The 16,605-nt window shown below is 37.7% G+C and overlaps 1 protein-coding gene across 1 annotated transcript in view; it reads left to right on the top strand.

Moving 5' to 3' along the window:
* The window catches only part of LOC107745703 (transcription elongation regulator 1-like protein), a 98,801-nt gene that overhangs the window by 75,878 nt on the left and 6,318 nt on the right, over positions 1–16,605 (top strand). The window contains exons 5-8 of the mRNA XM_016559630.1: positions 4,278–4,403; positions 11,184–11,266; positions 12,219–12,307; positions 15,637–15,788. Coding sequence (XP_016415116.1) covers positions 4,278–4,403; positions 11,184–11,266; positions 12,219–12,307; positions 15,637–15,788 — 450 coding nt within the window. The remainder of the gene's footprint in view (positions 1–4,277; positions 4,404–11,183; positions 11,267–12,218; positions 12,308–15,636; positions 15,789–16,605) is intronic.

Raw genomic sequence — 16,605 nt, 5'->3', positions numbered from 1 at the left:
TGCTTGCTATTGCTAACTCTCTCTACCACATGGCTTTACTTAAGGAAACCTAAAACACCCTAGCACCCCTAGTGGTAAGGAAGAAAACTGCCCACAAAATTCTTATTAACAGGCTCATGTCTGGCCCACACTGGGCCATCATTGGATTAATGTGGGCAGTCCCATAGTGTAGGCTGCTCACAGAGAGCCTGCGGTGAGCACAAAGCTGTCGGCCTCACCTGGGCAAGCCCGCACTGGGCCTGTTTAGGTTTGGAGTGGGCTGGCCCTAGCCCACTGTGCCTGCAAAAGGCCAGCATGGGCCCGCAGGGACATGTTTGCAGGGTTCATAACAACAGATTACAGATAATGTCCTCTTGTCACCCTCTATCCCATCAGTCCTGACATCAAAACGCATCCAAGTCTCTTAACCTTCCCAAGAGTCATATCAACCGATTAACCCTGTTTTGATTCGCTTGGTTCAGGGCGAAGATGGGTTTATACAGGACGCCTCTAAACCTTTATGAGCAAATACATCCTTTTTATCCTCAAAGCGAGAAGAAAAAAGGGACAGCTCACCCAAAAATGAAAATTGAGATCGTTTGCTCCAGCTCATGTCGTAATTTAGCCACGGGAGAGCAGAGACAGTGAGTCCTACGCTCTAGTTGTTGATTTTGGTAGCTTTAATTTGGTAGGTTTTTGATCATGCACTTTTAATTATTTAATGACTAAGCTGGAAGACATCTTTTTACTGAGACCCTTGTGCCTGATCTCATTAAATGATCTCATCTTTTTATACATTAGACAAGCAGCTAATTCAAGATTGATGAGATATGTGCAAGACGCGTCCTCAAACAGCTCAGGCCTCACAACATATGTAACTTTGAGTGAAATAAATGAAAGTTAATACATTAGAGACAAGCCAGATATCATGAAGTGTAGAAATGATCTATAGCTGCCCAAGGTTATCAATCCAACATTTGTGTGTGTGTGTGTGTGTGTGTGTGTGTGTGTGCGCGTGCGTGCGTGTGTGTGTTTCTGTCTGTCGGTGTGTCTCCCAGATCAGAAAGTAATAGCAAGAACAGCCATATTCTTTCAGCGAACAGATGCAAGTCATGAGTTCATGCATCATTAAATGTTTTAATGAGCAGATCTCATCATCTCCCTCTTCATTTAACTCCCATAATGCACAATACATCTTTTCAAAAAAGTAACTGACAGGACACAACAGTGACTGATATTCTTTTATAATGAACTGAGGTTCCAGAGTCAGAAATAATAACAAATGTCTTCCACATTTAAAGTTAGATTTTGAGGAGAACTTGCCAAACAAGGCATCATTTCATATGGATAATTAATTAATTAAAATAAATAAATAAATAAATATTATCTCATTTACATAAACTAAAATATATATTTTTGTCTAGCTGTAAATAATACATATTTTCAATTACATGTATTCTTTGACCAGGGTTATTATAGCTAACTAAAACAAAAATCAAAAAATAAAATATAAAATGATATACTAGTGCTGGGCAACGATTACATTTTTTAATCGCGATTAATTGCATTGTTATGCACACAATTCAATAATGAATTCAAAATAGTGTATTGTGCACTTTTTTTCATTTAAAAGTACTGCTATATGAACAAAAGTGCAATAACATTTGGTTTGCAAACACTTTAAACAAATAAGGTGCTTTTTTACAGCAGTATTCCTTTTACATAGTAGCAGTTAAAATATTTCTTGTAAATCTCAACTTATAACATTAATGTAATCAAATTAAATATAAAATCAAAGCTATTTGCCACTGCCAGGGCATTAACGTTTTTATAGAAAATATTTTATACTTTGTTATAGAAAAACAAGTTATGCTCAGAGTCCAGAGCCTCGATCATAACATTATAACAGGCTTCCGAGTAGAAACCTGCACTATCGCGGGACCCAATGCAGCAGAGTCGAACCGTACGGTTCTCCACACACAGTTCGGCACGTGCTAGGACCGTGGTTCAACTTAAATCTGACAACGCATCGGTGACATGGTTTGCTATCAATAACGCGTAAAACAAACAGGGTTCGGCTAATATATGCTTTTTGTTGATGGATGCGTATTCTGGCTTCCCAATACATGACAACTGTAAAAGTGTTGTGGGTTACACTTTACTTGAAGGGGTGTGCATAAGACTGACATGACACCTTAATAATCATGACATGACATATGTCATGGATATGAAGGAGGTTTTATGCATGTTTATGACAACTGTCATTAAGTGTCATTCGCTCAGTTATGTCATTTTTAATGCAAATATGACATTATTTGACCTAACCCTAACCTAACCTATACCCCTACCCTTACCCCTAACCATAGCCCATAACAGACATCTCAGACAATGTCATCTTTGCATTAAAAATTACATAACTGAGCGAATGACACTTAATGACAGTTGTCATAAACATGCATAAAAAACCTTCATATTCATGACATGTGTCATGTCATGATTATGTAGGTGTCATGTCATGATTATGAAGGTGTCATGTCAGTCTTATGCACACCCCTTCAAGTAAAGTGTAACCAAACGTGGACAAACCATTCACTTTTGTTCAATGCGAATGCGGTATGCTGGAGTATGAGCATTTATTCCGTCATCACCGGGGTGCTGATAGCGAGAGGATTTGTGCATGCGCTCATTTGAAGCGCGCAAATATTAAGCTTTCTCTTAAGTATTGTGTTTAAATGGACAAATTCACACAAAAATTATGTCAAAATGCCCGTCTTGGTAAGTATCCTATAGCAGACATAGCCGGCTGAACATACTGTATCAGTGCATTCTCTTAAAGTGACAGCACTTTCTTAATATTAATCAAACAGCAACAACAAAGAAATCACTCACTGCTCTTGATTGAATAGCTTTTGTAACTTTAATAAAGATTAATCTTTAATTTATACAGTCAAATATGCAATGCTGTTTTACATTTCATTACTTTATTCAATTTCTGTACCTAAAAACTAATGTTAGACCTACCTAAAAAAAACTGAAAATCACTGTTTATTTTATTTGTATCTTTACTCTATTGTATTTATTTGTGCTGTTGCTTGTAGTTAGATAGATTATTCTTATTTTCTTTCTTTTTTGTTTATTTGACAGTATAGTTTTTGCCTAAACATAGCACATACCAAACCATACCGAAACCATGACTCTAAAACCGTGATACAAACTGAACCGTAAGTTGAACCATTCCACCCCTAATATATATATATATATATTTACATTTATTTCAAAATATTAATAAAAACCAAACTAGTATCTCAATGGTACTAATATAACACTGCCTGCGACTGTATTGAGGAAATATTATTCTTTTATTTTATATATTTTATATATTATATAATTGATTATATATTATTTTATTTATTTATTGTTAGTATTATCACTGTTAAATATTTTGTATATATATATATATATATATATATATAATTTTTTTGTTTGTTTTTATTTTATTTTACTATTTTATTGAATATATTTATTATTATGTTTTCTTTTTAGTATAATTTCTTTCAATTTACACCTTTTAACATCTTTTTTATTTTGTGGTTTAAAAGGGCAACAACAGAAAGAGAAAGGGCAATGTCATTTACAATCCGAAAAGCTTGGTAACTTCAACCATTTTTTTGAAGCAGAACATCACAACAGAACATTGTGGAAATGGCACATACATATTCAACTTGACAATCTGTCAACCCCTCTGGATTTCAGCAATTCCCAGCCCAGAGCTGAAACCAAATGTAATTAACCTTTATGAACAAGCAGAGTCTGTTGAGCAGAATTCGGACATACGCTAGAAAATTAAAGGTTAAATATGGCCCGGTTGATGAGAAAAAGCCTCGAGCCTCTTCCAACATTTTCAGTGTTTAAACAGTCAGATGAACTTTTGATTGAAGCTTTAATCAGTTTAATAAGTTTAGAGAGTAAAATGAAATGCTCTTTTGATTTCCAATGATGAAAACAACAGGATCTAGGGAGTTATATTGCTGATTGTCCTCCTGTAGGTTTGTCTATGCAGGGTTTGAGATTTGTGAATTTAATCCATAGCCTTATTGGCTTGTAGAAAATGGATAGCCAGACTGATTTGTACTGCATAATGTTTGTGTATTTTTATATAAACATATAAACTATAACTATATACATAAACTATAAACTAGTTGGATTTAATGTATGCCTTACCAGTCTGTCATTCTCTGTCTTTCTCCATGCTTCATGCATAATAAAATGCTCTTCCATTTTCCCTTTATGGTATACAGGAACACGGAGCAGCTGGGAAGGCTTTCTGGGACCCGTCCTGCCCTCTCAGATTACTGCAGTAACATCACTCTCTGCTCCTGGAGTGACCCTACTTACTGGAAACTGGAAGAAGCAAAGAGCAACAGGTGAGAAAACACATAATATAATAAAATTTTAAGCAGCATTCTCACAATTGCTTTTGTAGTGTATGCCAACGTGATTTCATTAGTATTCATAGGTATTTGTGCACTACCATTCAAAAGTGTGGGGTCAAAGAATCCAGAAAATATATATATATGACGGTTTGCACAAAAATATTAAATAGCACAACTGTTCTCAACACTGATAATAATAAATATAAAATGTTTCTTGAGCAGCAAATCAGCATATTAGAATGATTTTTGAAACATCATGTGACACTGAAGACTGGAGTAATGATGCTGAAAATTCAGCTTTGCATAACAGGAATAAATTACGTTTCAAAATATATTAATATAGAAAATAGCTATTTTAAATTGTAATAATATTTCATAATATTGCTGTTTTGACTGTATTTTTTTTTATTAAACAAATGCAGCCTTTGTGTATTTGTATGTTCTTTAAGTAAAAATACCTATAAATAAGATCATCAGGTAGAGAAGTTTTGAACATTATTCTACCTGTCTAACAATGGACAGAGCCATCATAAGTTATATATTTGTTTAGAATAAAAATAACCTTTTTATGAAAGCATAATTTTATTCCAGCCTAGGCCATTTTTATTTAATAGAGTAACTGCACCATCTCTGAAGTGAGGAATTTTCTTCTAAATTGCATCAGTTTTTTATTTATTTTTTATTTTTTACATTTATTGCAAAAATACCAACCTTGCAGGCACTTCTAATGGAGACTTTAATTAAATGACATCCACTATATAGCCTTTCACATTTATTGCTGGTGAAAAGGATGACAGGTAAGTATTCTTAACCTGCTTTTCCCGTCTTCGTGAAATTTATTGCATTTTATACAAGACAGATCTGAGTATGCACACTCTAGCCAACCAAACCGACCAGATTTGACATGTCCAGCAATGTTCAACCATCGTATTCTTTCCTTCTACATTATGGTCTGTATTCCCTATGTGACATATTTTGGACAGCAGCCTTGTGTTTATCGCTGCATAAACAGCTTGTGATTCAACTAGTCGCCACACAGATAGTCTTCTCCATTGTCTTACATCTACGTAAGACCTCAGAGTGGAAGCGTGCCTCGGAAGTATCTGCGCTGACAGAAACAGATGAATGGTTTGTGTAGGCGTGGATGAGAGGTTTCCCATCAATGCTTCCAGCTCTGTGATGATGACTGATATAAATCAAACAGAATCTTCATTCAGCCTTTATTGCAAAGCGGTTGCTTGTTCTAATACAAAGAGTTGCTATGGGGCCAGAACAGTTTCATCCAACTTTAATCAGGATTTGTCAGTGCTAGTTGTTTTATAAGTAATCCATTACTAGCTGTTCCCCCATGCCCCCTTTAACTGTATACATACACTACCGTTCAAAAGGTTTTTTGTTTTATTTTGTTTTTTGAAGAAACTGGATCAAGTTTGTTGACACACTTTGATATTGGCTTGTTTCAAAGTTTAAAATAACTTTTAAAAGCTTAAAGTTTGGAGGTTATACTCAGTCTGAAAAAGTCAGGCAGGCCAATAAAAACTCAGACCATACTTAAAACCCTATTAGAACTCATCAGACTGCTAAACCACAAAACCAGACCTTTAAAAGACCTGCTAGAAGTTTCTTATGTTTTGTTAGCATGATTTAACATGTTGGTAGCATATTTTAGCAAATGTTTGGCTCTATGTTCTAGCAAATTGTCAACATGTTTTAGCACATTGCTAAATGCACATTGCACAGTGTTTTAGTACATTTCTAACATATTTAACAAGTTGCTAGCATACATGGCTGGCATGTTTTAGCAAGTTGCTAGTATTTTTAACAAGTTGCTAGCATGTTTTATGTTGCTGGCATGTTTCTAGAATATTTTAACAAGTTGCTAGCATTGCATGTTTTATGTTGTTAACGCATTTTAGCATGTTTGTAGCATATTTTAACATGTTGCTGGCATGTTTTACCATATTGTTGGCATGTTTTAACAAATTATTCACATTTTAACATGCTCGAACACATTGGTAGCATGTTTCCAACACGATTTAACATGTTGTCAACATGTTGTAGAAAACTGCTAGCATGTTTTAACATATTTTTGCATGTTTGTAGCATATTTTAACAAGTTGCTAGCATGTTTTAACAAATTGTTCACGTTTAACATATTCTAACACATTGCTAGCATGTTTCCAGCATGATTTGCAATGTTGCATAGCATATTTTAACGTTTGTATCATATTTTAATAGGTTGCAAGCATGTTTTAGTTCTTGCTAGCACGTTTTAACAATAAACAGCTTGTGATTCCACTATTCACCACACAGATTGAGCATCTGAAAGTTCTTTCAAAAATAATAACATTAAAACATTCTTAAACACTTCCTAACTATCCCAAACTTTTGAACAGTAGTTTATGCTAAATTCATGCCGTTTTTGTCTGAACTGTTATAGAGATCCTTTAAAAAGCCAGGTTCAGCCATCTAACATTTATCACTATATTCAAGTCCTCTGACGTCATTTGGCTGCTTTGTGTGAGGAAAAGACTGAAATTTATGCAGTCATTCTCTCTCTCAAACCTCATTTGCAATTGAATTTTTCAAATGTATATTCAAGTTAACCACTTGTATTTCCTCTCAGAATTAATTGTTTGCATGCCATATACTTTACAGTATATGTGTAGAATCAAAACAATATTTAGCAAATACTATTCCTACCTCTGAGCATGAGCTTTTCTCCCTGACTTTCTTTGTTGTTTTATCCAAAGCTGCTGAATTCAGTATTGCAGCCTGTTTGAGTTTAATTTCATGCAGGACAAAAGATCAAGCAGCGCATTTGATTTGCACTCCACCTTATGCTTGCCACATCTAATTTCATCTCCATACCTTTCCATGGAGATAAAGTTAAAATTATTTTGGGCTAGACTGAGTTTGAGTGTGTTCAAACTCTTTATGTAGAAGTGACTGACAGCGTAGTGTATAATGGTTTCTACCATTAATGAGAGTCTCAGTGTGTTGTTTTCTCATTGATTTGCCTGCCAGCTGTTTGTCACGGAAACACCTGCCTCACCAGCCGAATCAGCCTCCTACACCCGCTCACAATCACCCGATTACTAATCACGGACACCTGCACCCACTTACCACACCAGTCAAATACACACTCACCTCAGTCACTCATCGGCTGGTCTCGAGGTTACAAGCATCTCAACTCGGGTCCCTCTCCTGCCTGCCTGCCTAAAGCCTAGGATTCTTCTGCTCTCGACCAAGGAACTGGCATTCCACACCAGATAAGACTGTGTTCTCAGCTTCCAGTTATTCTAAGTTGATCCCTTTCTGTTGGAAGCATTTTCTCCGTTGTGTTAATAAACACTAATCCTTTGATATACTCTGCCTGTTTGCCTCCTTGTCCCGAGTGTGACAGAAGACCAGCCCCTTTACAAACGGAATACAACTTGGAGTCATGGATTCTCGGACCACCTCCTCACCGGAACCCCTCACCGATCGGACTGTCACTGCCTACCCACCCGCCTGTCCCATGGCCCGGCCAGCTAGCTTTTCGGGTGAGGCAGCCTCCTGCAGCGGGTTTTTGTTGCAATGTTCCCTCTACCTGGAAATGCAACCCCACCTGTTTGTGTCCGAGCGGGGTAAGGTGTCTTTCATCATCTCGCTACTATCGGGAAGAGCCTTGCAATGGGCCGAAGCCTTGTGGAATTCGCAGAGCCCGTGGGTGCACTCACTAGACGGCTTTGTGAAGCATTTCCGGGAGGTGTTCGGCCAATCGACCACGGAGGTCACCGTGCAGGAGGAGTTGTTTCAACTGCGGTAAGCGGATTTATCTATCCATGATTACGTGCTTCGCTTCCGCACTCTCGCCGCCAGCAGCGGCTGGAACGAGGCTGCCCTGCTCTCTGCCTTCCGCCGAGGCTTAAACCCCGCTTTGCGGCAACAGATGTCCATTTACGACGACACCGTGGGGCTCGACAGCTTCCTTCAAAAGGCGGTTCGCATCTCCCAACACCTCACCGCCTGCCATAGGGAATCTTTACCCGCTGCCGCTGCCTCACCCAGCCTTTCATCTCCAGCACCAGAGCCCATGATCACGGATGGTTACCATCTATCATCCACGGAGCGATCTCGACGACTCACCTGGGTACTATGCCTCTACTGCGGTTCTAATGCACATCAGCTCCGCACCTGTCCCATTCGTCCACCACGCCCAGGGGTGAGTACTATCCAGATCACTCCTGATGTATCTTGTATGCCTCATAAGTGCTCTTCTAATTTATCACACTTTGAATCAATCACCGACCACAAAAACCTCCAATATCTCCGTGAGGCCAAACGCCTTAACCCCCGGCAGGCCCGCTGGGCCTTATTCTTTACCCGCTTCCACTTCATAGTTACTTACCGACCCGGTAACAAGAATGTCCGGGCGGACGCACTTTCCCGCGAACACCAGCCAGATCCTACCCCCGAAGAACCAGAAGTCATCCTGCCACCATCAGTCTTCATGTCTCCCATTCAGTGGGCACTCACCGATCAGATCCGTGCCGCCACTCTCGCCGAACCCGCTCTGCCGGGAGGTCCAGAAGGGAAGCACTATGTCCCATCCACCCTACGTGTGACCCTTCTGGACTCCGTTCATGCCTCTCCGGGATCGGGACACCCAGGCAGCCGCCGAACCCTCTCGCTCCTCCAGAACCGCTACTGGTGGCCCAACATGGCCCGAGATGTCGCCCGGTATATCAAGGGATGTTCGGTCTGTGCCATCTCCACCACGCCACGACGTCTGCCCGAGGGTAAACTGGTTCCTTTACCCATCCCTCGCCGGCCCTGGTCCCACCTGGGTGTGGACTTCGCCACTGACTTACCTCCCTCGAACGGTTTTACGACCATTCTAGTAGTAGTCGACCGGTTCTCCAAATCCTGCAAATTCCACTACGTGGATTACCAACTGCCCTGGAGACCGCAGAAGCCCTCTTCCAACATGTATTCAGGAACTTTGGTCTCCCGGAAGACATTGTTTCCGACAGAGGCCCGCAGTTCATATCCAGGGTCTGGCGAGGGTTCTTCCGCCTCCTAGGAACCTCAGTCAGTTTATTGATTTTACCATTGATGTGGTTTGTTGGAATTCCAGGTTTTGTCAATTGTGAAAGTATAATTATGCTTTGAACAAAAGTAATGATTATTTTTTTGTAAGTGGTCCCACATAAACAATGTGCTTCATCATTGTTTGAAACATAATTTTGACATTAACCTCATGACAAGACCCACATGGAATCTGCATATGCAGAACTCTGTAGATACTTGTTTTTCGCAAAATGTTGACACATAATTCTATTTATGGAAGCCTATTTCTTCTAAAAGTAATAATAATAATAAAATAAATTTGAATATATTCCTCATAATTGCAACTTTATAACTCACGATTTACTTTTTAAAATGTGTAATAATTTCTCACAATTGTCACTTTATATAATAATAATAATAATCAAATAATTGTGAATATATTTCGCATAATTGCAACTTTATATCTCATGATTTATTTCTCAAAATGTGCAATAATTTCTCACAATTATCACTTTATATATTCAAATGTGACTTTATAGCTGTCACGGAAACACCTGCCTCACCAGCCGAATCAGCCTCCTACACCCGCTCACAATCACCCGATTACTAATCACGGACACCTGCACCCACTTACCACACCAGTCAAATACACACTCACCTCAGTCACTCATCGGCTGGTCTCGAGGTTACAAGCATCTCAACTCGGGTCCCTCTCCTGCCTGCCTGCCTAAAGCCTAGGATTCTTCTGCTCTCGACCAAGGAACTGGCATTCCACACCAGATAAGACTGTGTTCTCAGCTTCCAGTTATTCTAAGTTGATCCCTTTCTGTTGGAAGCATTTTCTCCGTTGTGTTAATAAACACTAATCCTTTGATATACTCTGCCTGTTTGCCTCCTTGTCCCGAGTGTGACACTGTTAGGTGGTTGTTATTAGAATCTTGAGGTTCAGAATGTGTTGCAATGTCTTTTGATAACTTTTTGATGTTGCTTGTAATGTGATTTTTTTTTTTTTGTAATACATTATTGATTTTCTGAATGTTCTGTCAATATTCATAAAGAGCAAATAGCATTTCATTGTTTGTACTCAATGTAGTACACTGTTTCTGTGGGGAAAAAAAGGTGTAGAAACAATTCTCACTCAGAAATTGCTAGCAAGTTTCAAAATTAATTACAACAAAACACCAAATAACACAATGAATTAAACATTCAAATAACAGTAGCCTTCAGAAATCATTAATTAATATTAATATATTAATTAATATGCTGATTTGGAAACATTTTGTTTATAAATATCAATACACAAACACACACACACACACACATATATATATATATATATATATAGAAAGCTAAGGAATTGCAGTCAATCAGTGAAGAATACTGTAATATATACACATCAGCATACTTATAACTGAAAGACATGTATTCATATATGCAAATGAAGGCGCCCCTCTTTTCTTGATGATAGCTCAGCTTAAAACAGAAGACAAAATGAAATATATCTCAGTAAACTGATTTTAAACTGATGTTTTCATTATGGGAATTCATTGATTAATTTAGATGCCACCACCATTTGATTAGTAGATGAAGTGAACATGAATTGTCTTTTAATGTTTTACTTGAATTAAATTTACTATTAATTAGGCACTGATTGTTTGAATAAATAATATGAATTTTGTCTTCCCGGGGGTATTGAGCATTTATCTCTGTCCTCAGATAAGATTTTGGAATTGAAGAAGCCATCCTGCACAGACGCCTTAGTGCTCCGCCGTGATCCAAACCCAAAGGCTAAAGCTGAGGTTTGTAATCCTCATCTTTCTCTTATTAGCTGTAATTGATTCTTAAAAACATGTTATAGGCTACATCAACATAATTGTCATTGCCATACTGTTTGTTCGTTGCCAGACTTTGGTCCTCATGAAAATTGTTTTGGATTGTCTTAGAGGCAGAAAGAATATCGAACTGATTTGTGGAAAAGGTCAGACTGTGGGCACAATCAGATTTGGAGTCCAATTAAGTTTGAGTTAATAATCGCTTTTGTTGAAGTGTGCTTCACCACAGAGTCCCCCATAGGTGACGGCCTTTAAAATCTTCTCAGCTAGATTAATTAGTGAAATTCCCCCAGAACGGTAATTCATTTGACCGTAAAGAGTGTGCAAGCCTGCTGTCCGAACTTATTCAGAGAATCAGTCATTTGCACCATTCGGTCATGCAGGGACTGGGTAATTGGTTGTTTTCTGAGTGTGTGTTCAAGGCTGAACACATCTACATCATTTAGCAGGTGGATAATCAACACTATATTTTATTATTAGCCTTGTAACCCATGTTTAGTGTGAGATAATTGAGGTTCACTTTGCCTGCATGATTACAGAGTAGAAAAAAACAAACATATGCGCTCTGTTTTAAAGCCTCGCTGTCTGCCGCCAAACTGAATTGAGTGACTTGATTTCAGAAGCAATTTGAAACAATCTGCATATAATACTAAGATAAAAATATGATACTCTGATAAGCATAAAACTACATAAATCACACAAGTATTGACTAAAACAATCGATTTTTGATTATTAGAGCTATTTTTACTGATACTTTTAAGTTTTTGATTGCCCATGCTCTTGTAAAACTGTGTATTACTCAGGATTAGGCATTGATTTCTTGATTTCATTAAATTAATTTGATAACTTTTTTTTTCCATATATATATATATGATGCCCTCATGTCAAGTTGACACATCCTTTCTGTATGTGTGTCCAGGATGAGCCTTTTAAAGTCAGTATGGATGAGGACAGTTCGCTCAAAGACAAGCGGCCGGTTGCATCCAAGCCTATACCTGGATCACCATGGTAACTATCCGTTTTGTCTGTGCAAATATGATTGTACGGCTTACCATCAATTTGATGCATCTTTATTTCTAATAAATGACTCTCTGCAAGCAAGATAATGACCGATCGATTGTGTTTTTTGCAATTGTCTCTGTGTCAACCTACACTTTCAAATGCCACTGTTGTAAGTGTGCTGTTTTCTCCTGTGTTTTGATAGCCAGTTTGTTCTTATATAGTGACAAAGATGTTTGTTTTATCTCCTCTCATTCTGTCATAAATGTCAGCAGCTTTAGCACTATTTAAATGATGCATGCCGCTTTATAACTGCTTGATGACAGTAATGCTTGAATAAAATACAGAAGTGCGCATGGCAAATCTCCAGCGCTAAACAGATGCACTAACACCCAATCGAAAACCTGCATTAGGACGACATGTTATGCAAGACTTCCATTTTTCTCTGCCAAAGCAGTGTGGGCTTTCCTTCACTGCAAAACAAACTCACACACACATTTTTGAAGCCCAGCAGGAGTCATGGCTTATCACATTCAGCTTTTGTTGACTCACACACTCTTCACTGTTAAACACTTTTAACATGTGGTTGATGACACCAGAATTGGAGCTGTTGTGGGATTATCCAGATAGGGATGTTGGTTAGATTCCTGTGGTACATAAAAAAATGTTTTAAAATGTCTAAAACCCATTTTAGAATGTAAACCCAAAGGAAAGATCAAATGAGATCTCTATAGTGTTTCAAATATTTCTAGACAAAAATCAAGCATAGCGTTAGTTCTGGCAGGTCACGTGAGTCAAGCTTGCATCATCTGACTCAGCTGACCCACGTCTACCTATAGGAATACGACCCCTATCACGGCATTCCTATATAAGGTCTTTTCAGTATTATTCAGCAGCTTAATCGCTTGCTCAGGAGCAAATTACCCTCCTCCGTCCTCAACTCCTCCTTTCATCACAGTCAGGACTTGGCTTTCTAATATTCATTGCTGAATCAGGCTCCTTTTATCTTTAATAATGTTGTTACACTAAAATGTCATTAAGAACATTAATGATATCTGCATTCGGTTCTGTTCTGTCTACCCTGGGGGTGTTATTGCTGCTCTCCCTGCTCCTTCATGACAGGCTGCACGGATGAGCGGGGAGTTTTTACCCAGAACAGAACCATACCGCCAATCCAAACTGTATGCAGAGTGTCAATCATTTTGACCATAGTGGTTCTGACAAAAAATTTGATTGAATGGAGAGCAAATTGAGAATATTGCTTAAGTCTCCAACTGCTCAGATATCATTTTTATCTAGAGTTCTAGAAGAGACCTCAATAATGTCTGAAACTATATGAGTACATCTGATCTAAGGCCCTGTCCAAACGAATGCGGTTATTTTTAAAACCGCAGCTTTTTCTACGGGGTTCGACATTTCGTCCACACGCAAACGCAGCACCAGGTCACTGAAACCGAACATTTTTGAAAACGCCTGCCAGGGTGAAGATTTTCAAAAACTCCGGTTGCAGTGTTATCGTGTAGACAACGAAACTGGAGTTTTTGGCTTGTGACGTCGGAGCCTGCGCTGTTATCTCCGCCTACAGGAAACTTTTTCAGGCTTCTGATTGGTCAACATGGCTTTAACGGTTGAGATTATATCGCCACCTGTTGGTTTGGCATGCTCTTGACAGTGCTTCATAGAGATTTTTGTTAAAAACGGAAGAAGGAGTTTGATTCTGATTCAAATGTTCTGATTTGATTCAATTCTGATTAACTTGGGCATAGTCCAGTTATAATCCTGTAAATTGCACAAGGAACCTTGGTATATTGCAAAAATATTAATTTTAAAAATAAAAAAAGAGTCATTTGCCAATAAAATAAGAGCCGTTTGTTTGTGAACGGGATTGCACTGGATGCTGTATGCTTTGATCAAGTTGTTCTGCACTGGTTGTTCTATATGTTTTTATTCCTTAAAAAACACGGGGTCATAAGAGTCATCCCATATTGAACTAGACTGATTACGCTGATGTGTGTTTTTGATTCAGTATTAAGAACTTGTGATCTGGACTATGCTGGTTGTGCTGTATGTTTTTGGTTCACTTAAAAGTACAGGTTCATAAGAGTCAATTGCTTGTGAATCGGACTAGACTTGTTGTGCTGTATGTTTCTGATTCACTCACAAGTATCGTTTCATAAGATTAATTTGTTTGCAAATCAGACTACCCTGCTTGTTTATGTTCTGCTTTTTCTAAACCTATGTCAAATGTATTATTTGTCTCTATTTTTTTTTTTTTTTTTTTTTTTTGTAGGATAAACTTTTAAGATAAATTTAAAGTTGGATAGTGGCACAAAATGATGGTGTTTTGCATTTTTTGGGGACAATTGACGTACGAATACCTTATAATTGTTCTGCATAGTAAGTCGGGATAGAAGAAAGGCAGAAGAAAGTAGCATGGAAAAAAAATACACTACTTTGCATCTCCTAAGCCATTAAAGAAAAATCTCTAAGCAATAAAATGGTCCTTTGGGTAGAGCTCTTGCTTCTAAAGTTAATTTTGTAGATATTGTTTTATATGGAGGTTGCATGGAAATGATTTTAAAACACAAGAATCCCTGCAATATTAATGGAAAGACAAATGAAGCATGAGTCTAGTGCCAACCATATGTTTGCACTATGAATAACTGCATATGAGCAGAGCGGATGCTCCGTTTCAAAGATTTTTTAATATCATTGGGTCAGTTTTATGGTACAGGAAGGCACTGCCGATCTCCCTGATGCAATGGGGTTGCAAAATGAAATGTCAGGATTGGTTTGTCATGGTTGGCATGAGGTTGTATCAAATTACCTCACAGACCATGGCAAAATCCATGAATACTTTATCCGATATGCTCTGAATAAAGGCTGAAATGGGTCTTAAATTATCACTGTAAGGTAAGAATATCTAGTGCGGAACATCTGAAAAATTGGCTACTTTTTTATTGATGGCATACAACTAAAATGTTTGTAGATACTTGATGCTGGACATATTGTGGATTTTATCCATTTAAAAAAATCTTGTGTAACTGAAGGATGATTACGACCAAAAAAATAAAAATAAAGAAATAGCTGGTGAAGACAAAAATACATCAGAATCTGTATCAAATGGTCAAATACAGCCCATCTGGTCTCAGTCGTTCTCAGCTGTCATTTGTGACCCATAATCCTCTCTCTGGGTCTCTCTGGTCCTGTTGGGACTGTTTTTCATCATCGGGATTTCTTAGTCACATTGTGAGAATACCACAAACAGTCTGTCGGATTGTGTTCCTGCATGTATGCGACTGTATAAAGGCATGACAGCATCTCTCTCTTTTCTGTAGGTGTGTAGTGTGGACAGGCGATGACAGGGTGTTTTTCTTCAATCCCACCATGCATCTGTCAGTATGGGAGAAACCAGTGGATCTGAAAGACCGTGGAGACCTCAATCGAATCATCGAGGACCCGCCACATAAACGCAAGAAAGACTCTTTAGGTGAGACTCAATGATTTTGTCTAGAAATAGAAGACCATTCAGGCATATTTAACACTCTCTTTTTAAAACTGCAATTTTAGATACCATTTAGGATGAATAGTGTACAAATTGGTATGCAGGCAATGTGTTTTCTGACCCATTAAATGGCAGATTTATTTATAAATGAAATCCAGATGGCACAAAGTCTTTATATAACGGAATTTAATTAACATCCAAAGTTCAGCAAGCATGAAATATAATTGAATCATCATTGTATTTAGAAATCACACAAAAACTGTTATGGAAGATTGAGTAAATGTGTTAACTGTGTTAAAAAATTGTGATGCCGTTAAGCATATTTTATCTAATTTCTAAATCAGTTTTATTTAAACAATTCAACCTGTGATTTAATTGCTTATTCCATGAACCTGCTGTAAGATAAAGGAGTTTACATTTCAGATGCTTTGCATATGTTGATATTGTTTGTTTACTAGAACTACACTTACATATAAATAAATATATACATTTACTGTAAATAATTACTATATACACACACACACACACACACACATTTACTGTACCATACCATTCAAAAGTTGATTGATTGATTGATTGATTGAAAGAAGTCTCTTCTGCTCACCAAGGCTGAATTTATTTGATCAAAAATACAGTAAAAACATAATATTGTGAAATATTTTTCCATTTTATTTGTAAATATAAAATATATGCAAATGTAAATACAAACAGGAATAAATATGTAATTATTACTGTGATGGCAAAGCTCAATTTTCAGGAGTCTTCAGTGTCACATGATCCTTCAGAAATCATTCTAATATGC

This window comes from Sinocyclocheilus rhinocerous, unplaced genomic scaffold (assembly GCF_001515625.1).
Source record: "Sinocyclocheilus rhinocerous isolate Xijiao unplaced genomic scaffold, SAMN03320098_v1.1 scaffold1309, whole genome shotgun sequence".
Lineage (NCBI taxonomy): Eukaryota > Metazoa > Chordata > Actinopteri > Cypriniformes > Cyprinidae > Sinocyclocheilus > Sinocyclocheilus rhinocerous.
Note: the sequence above shows the minus strand (reverse complement) of the source record. Positions and strands in the feature narration are given on the sequence as shown.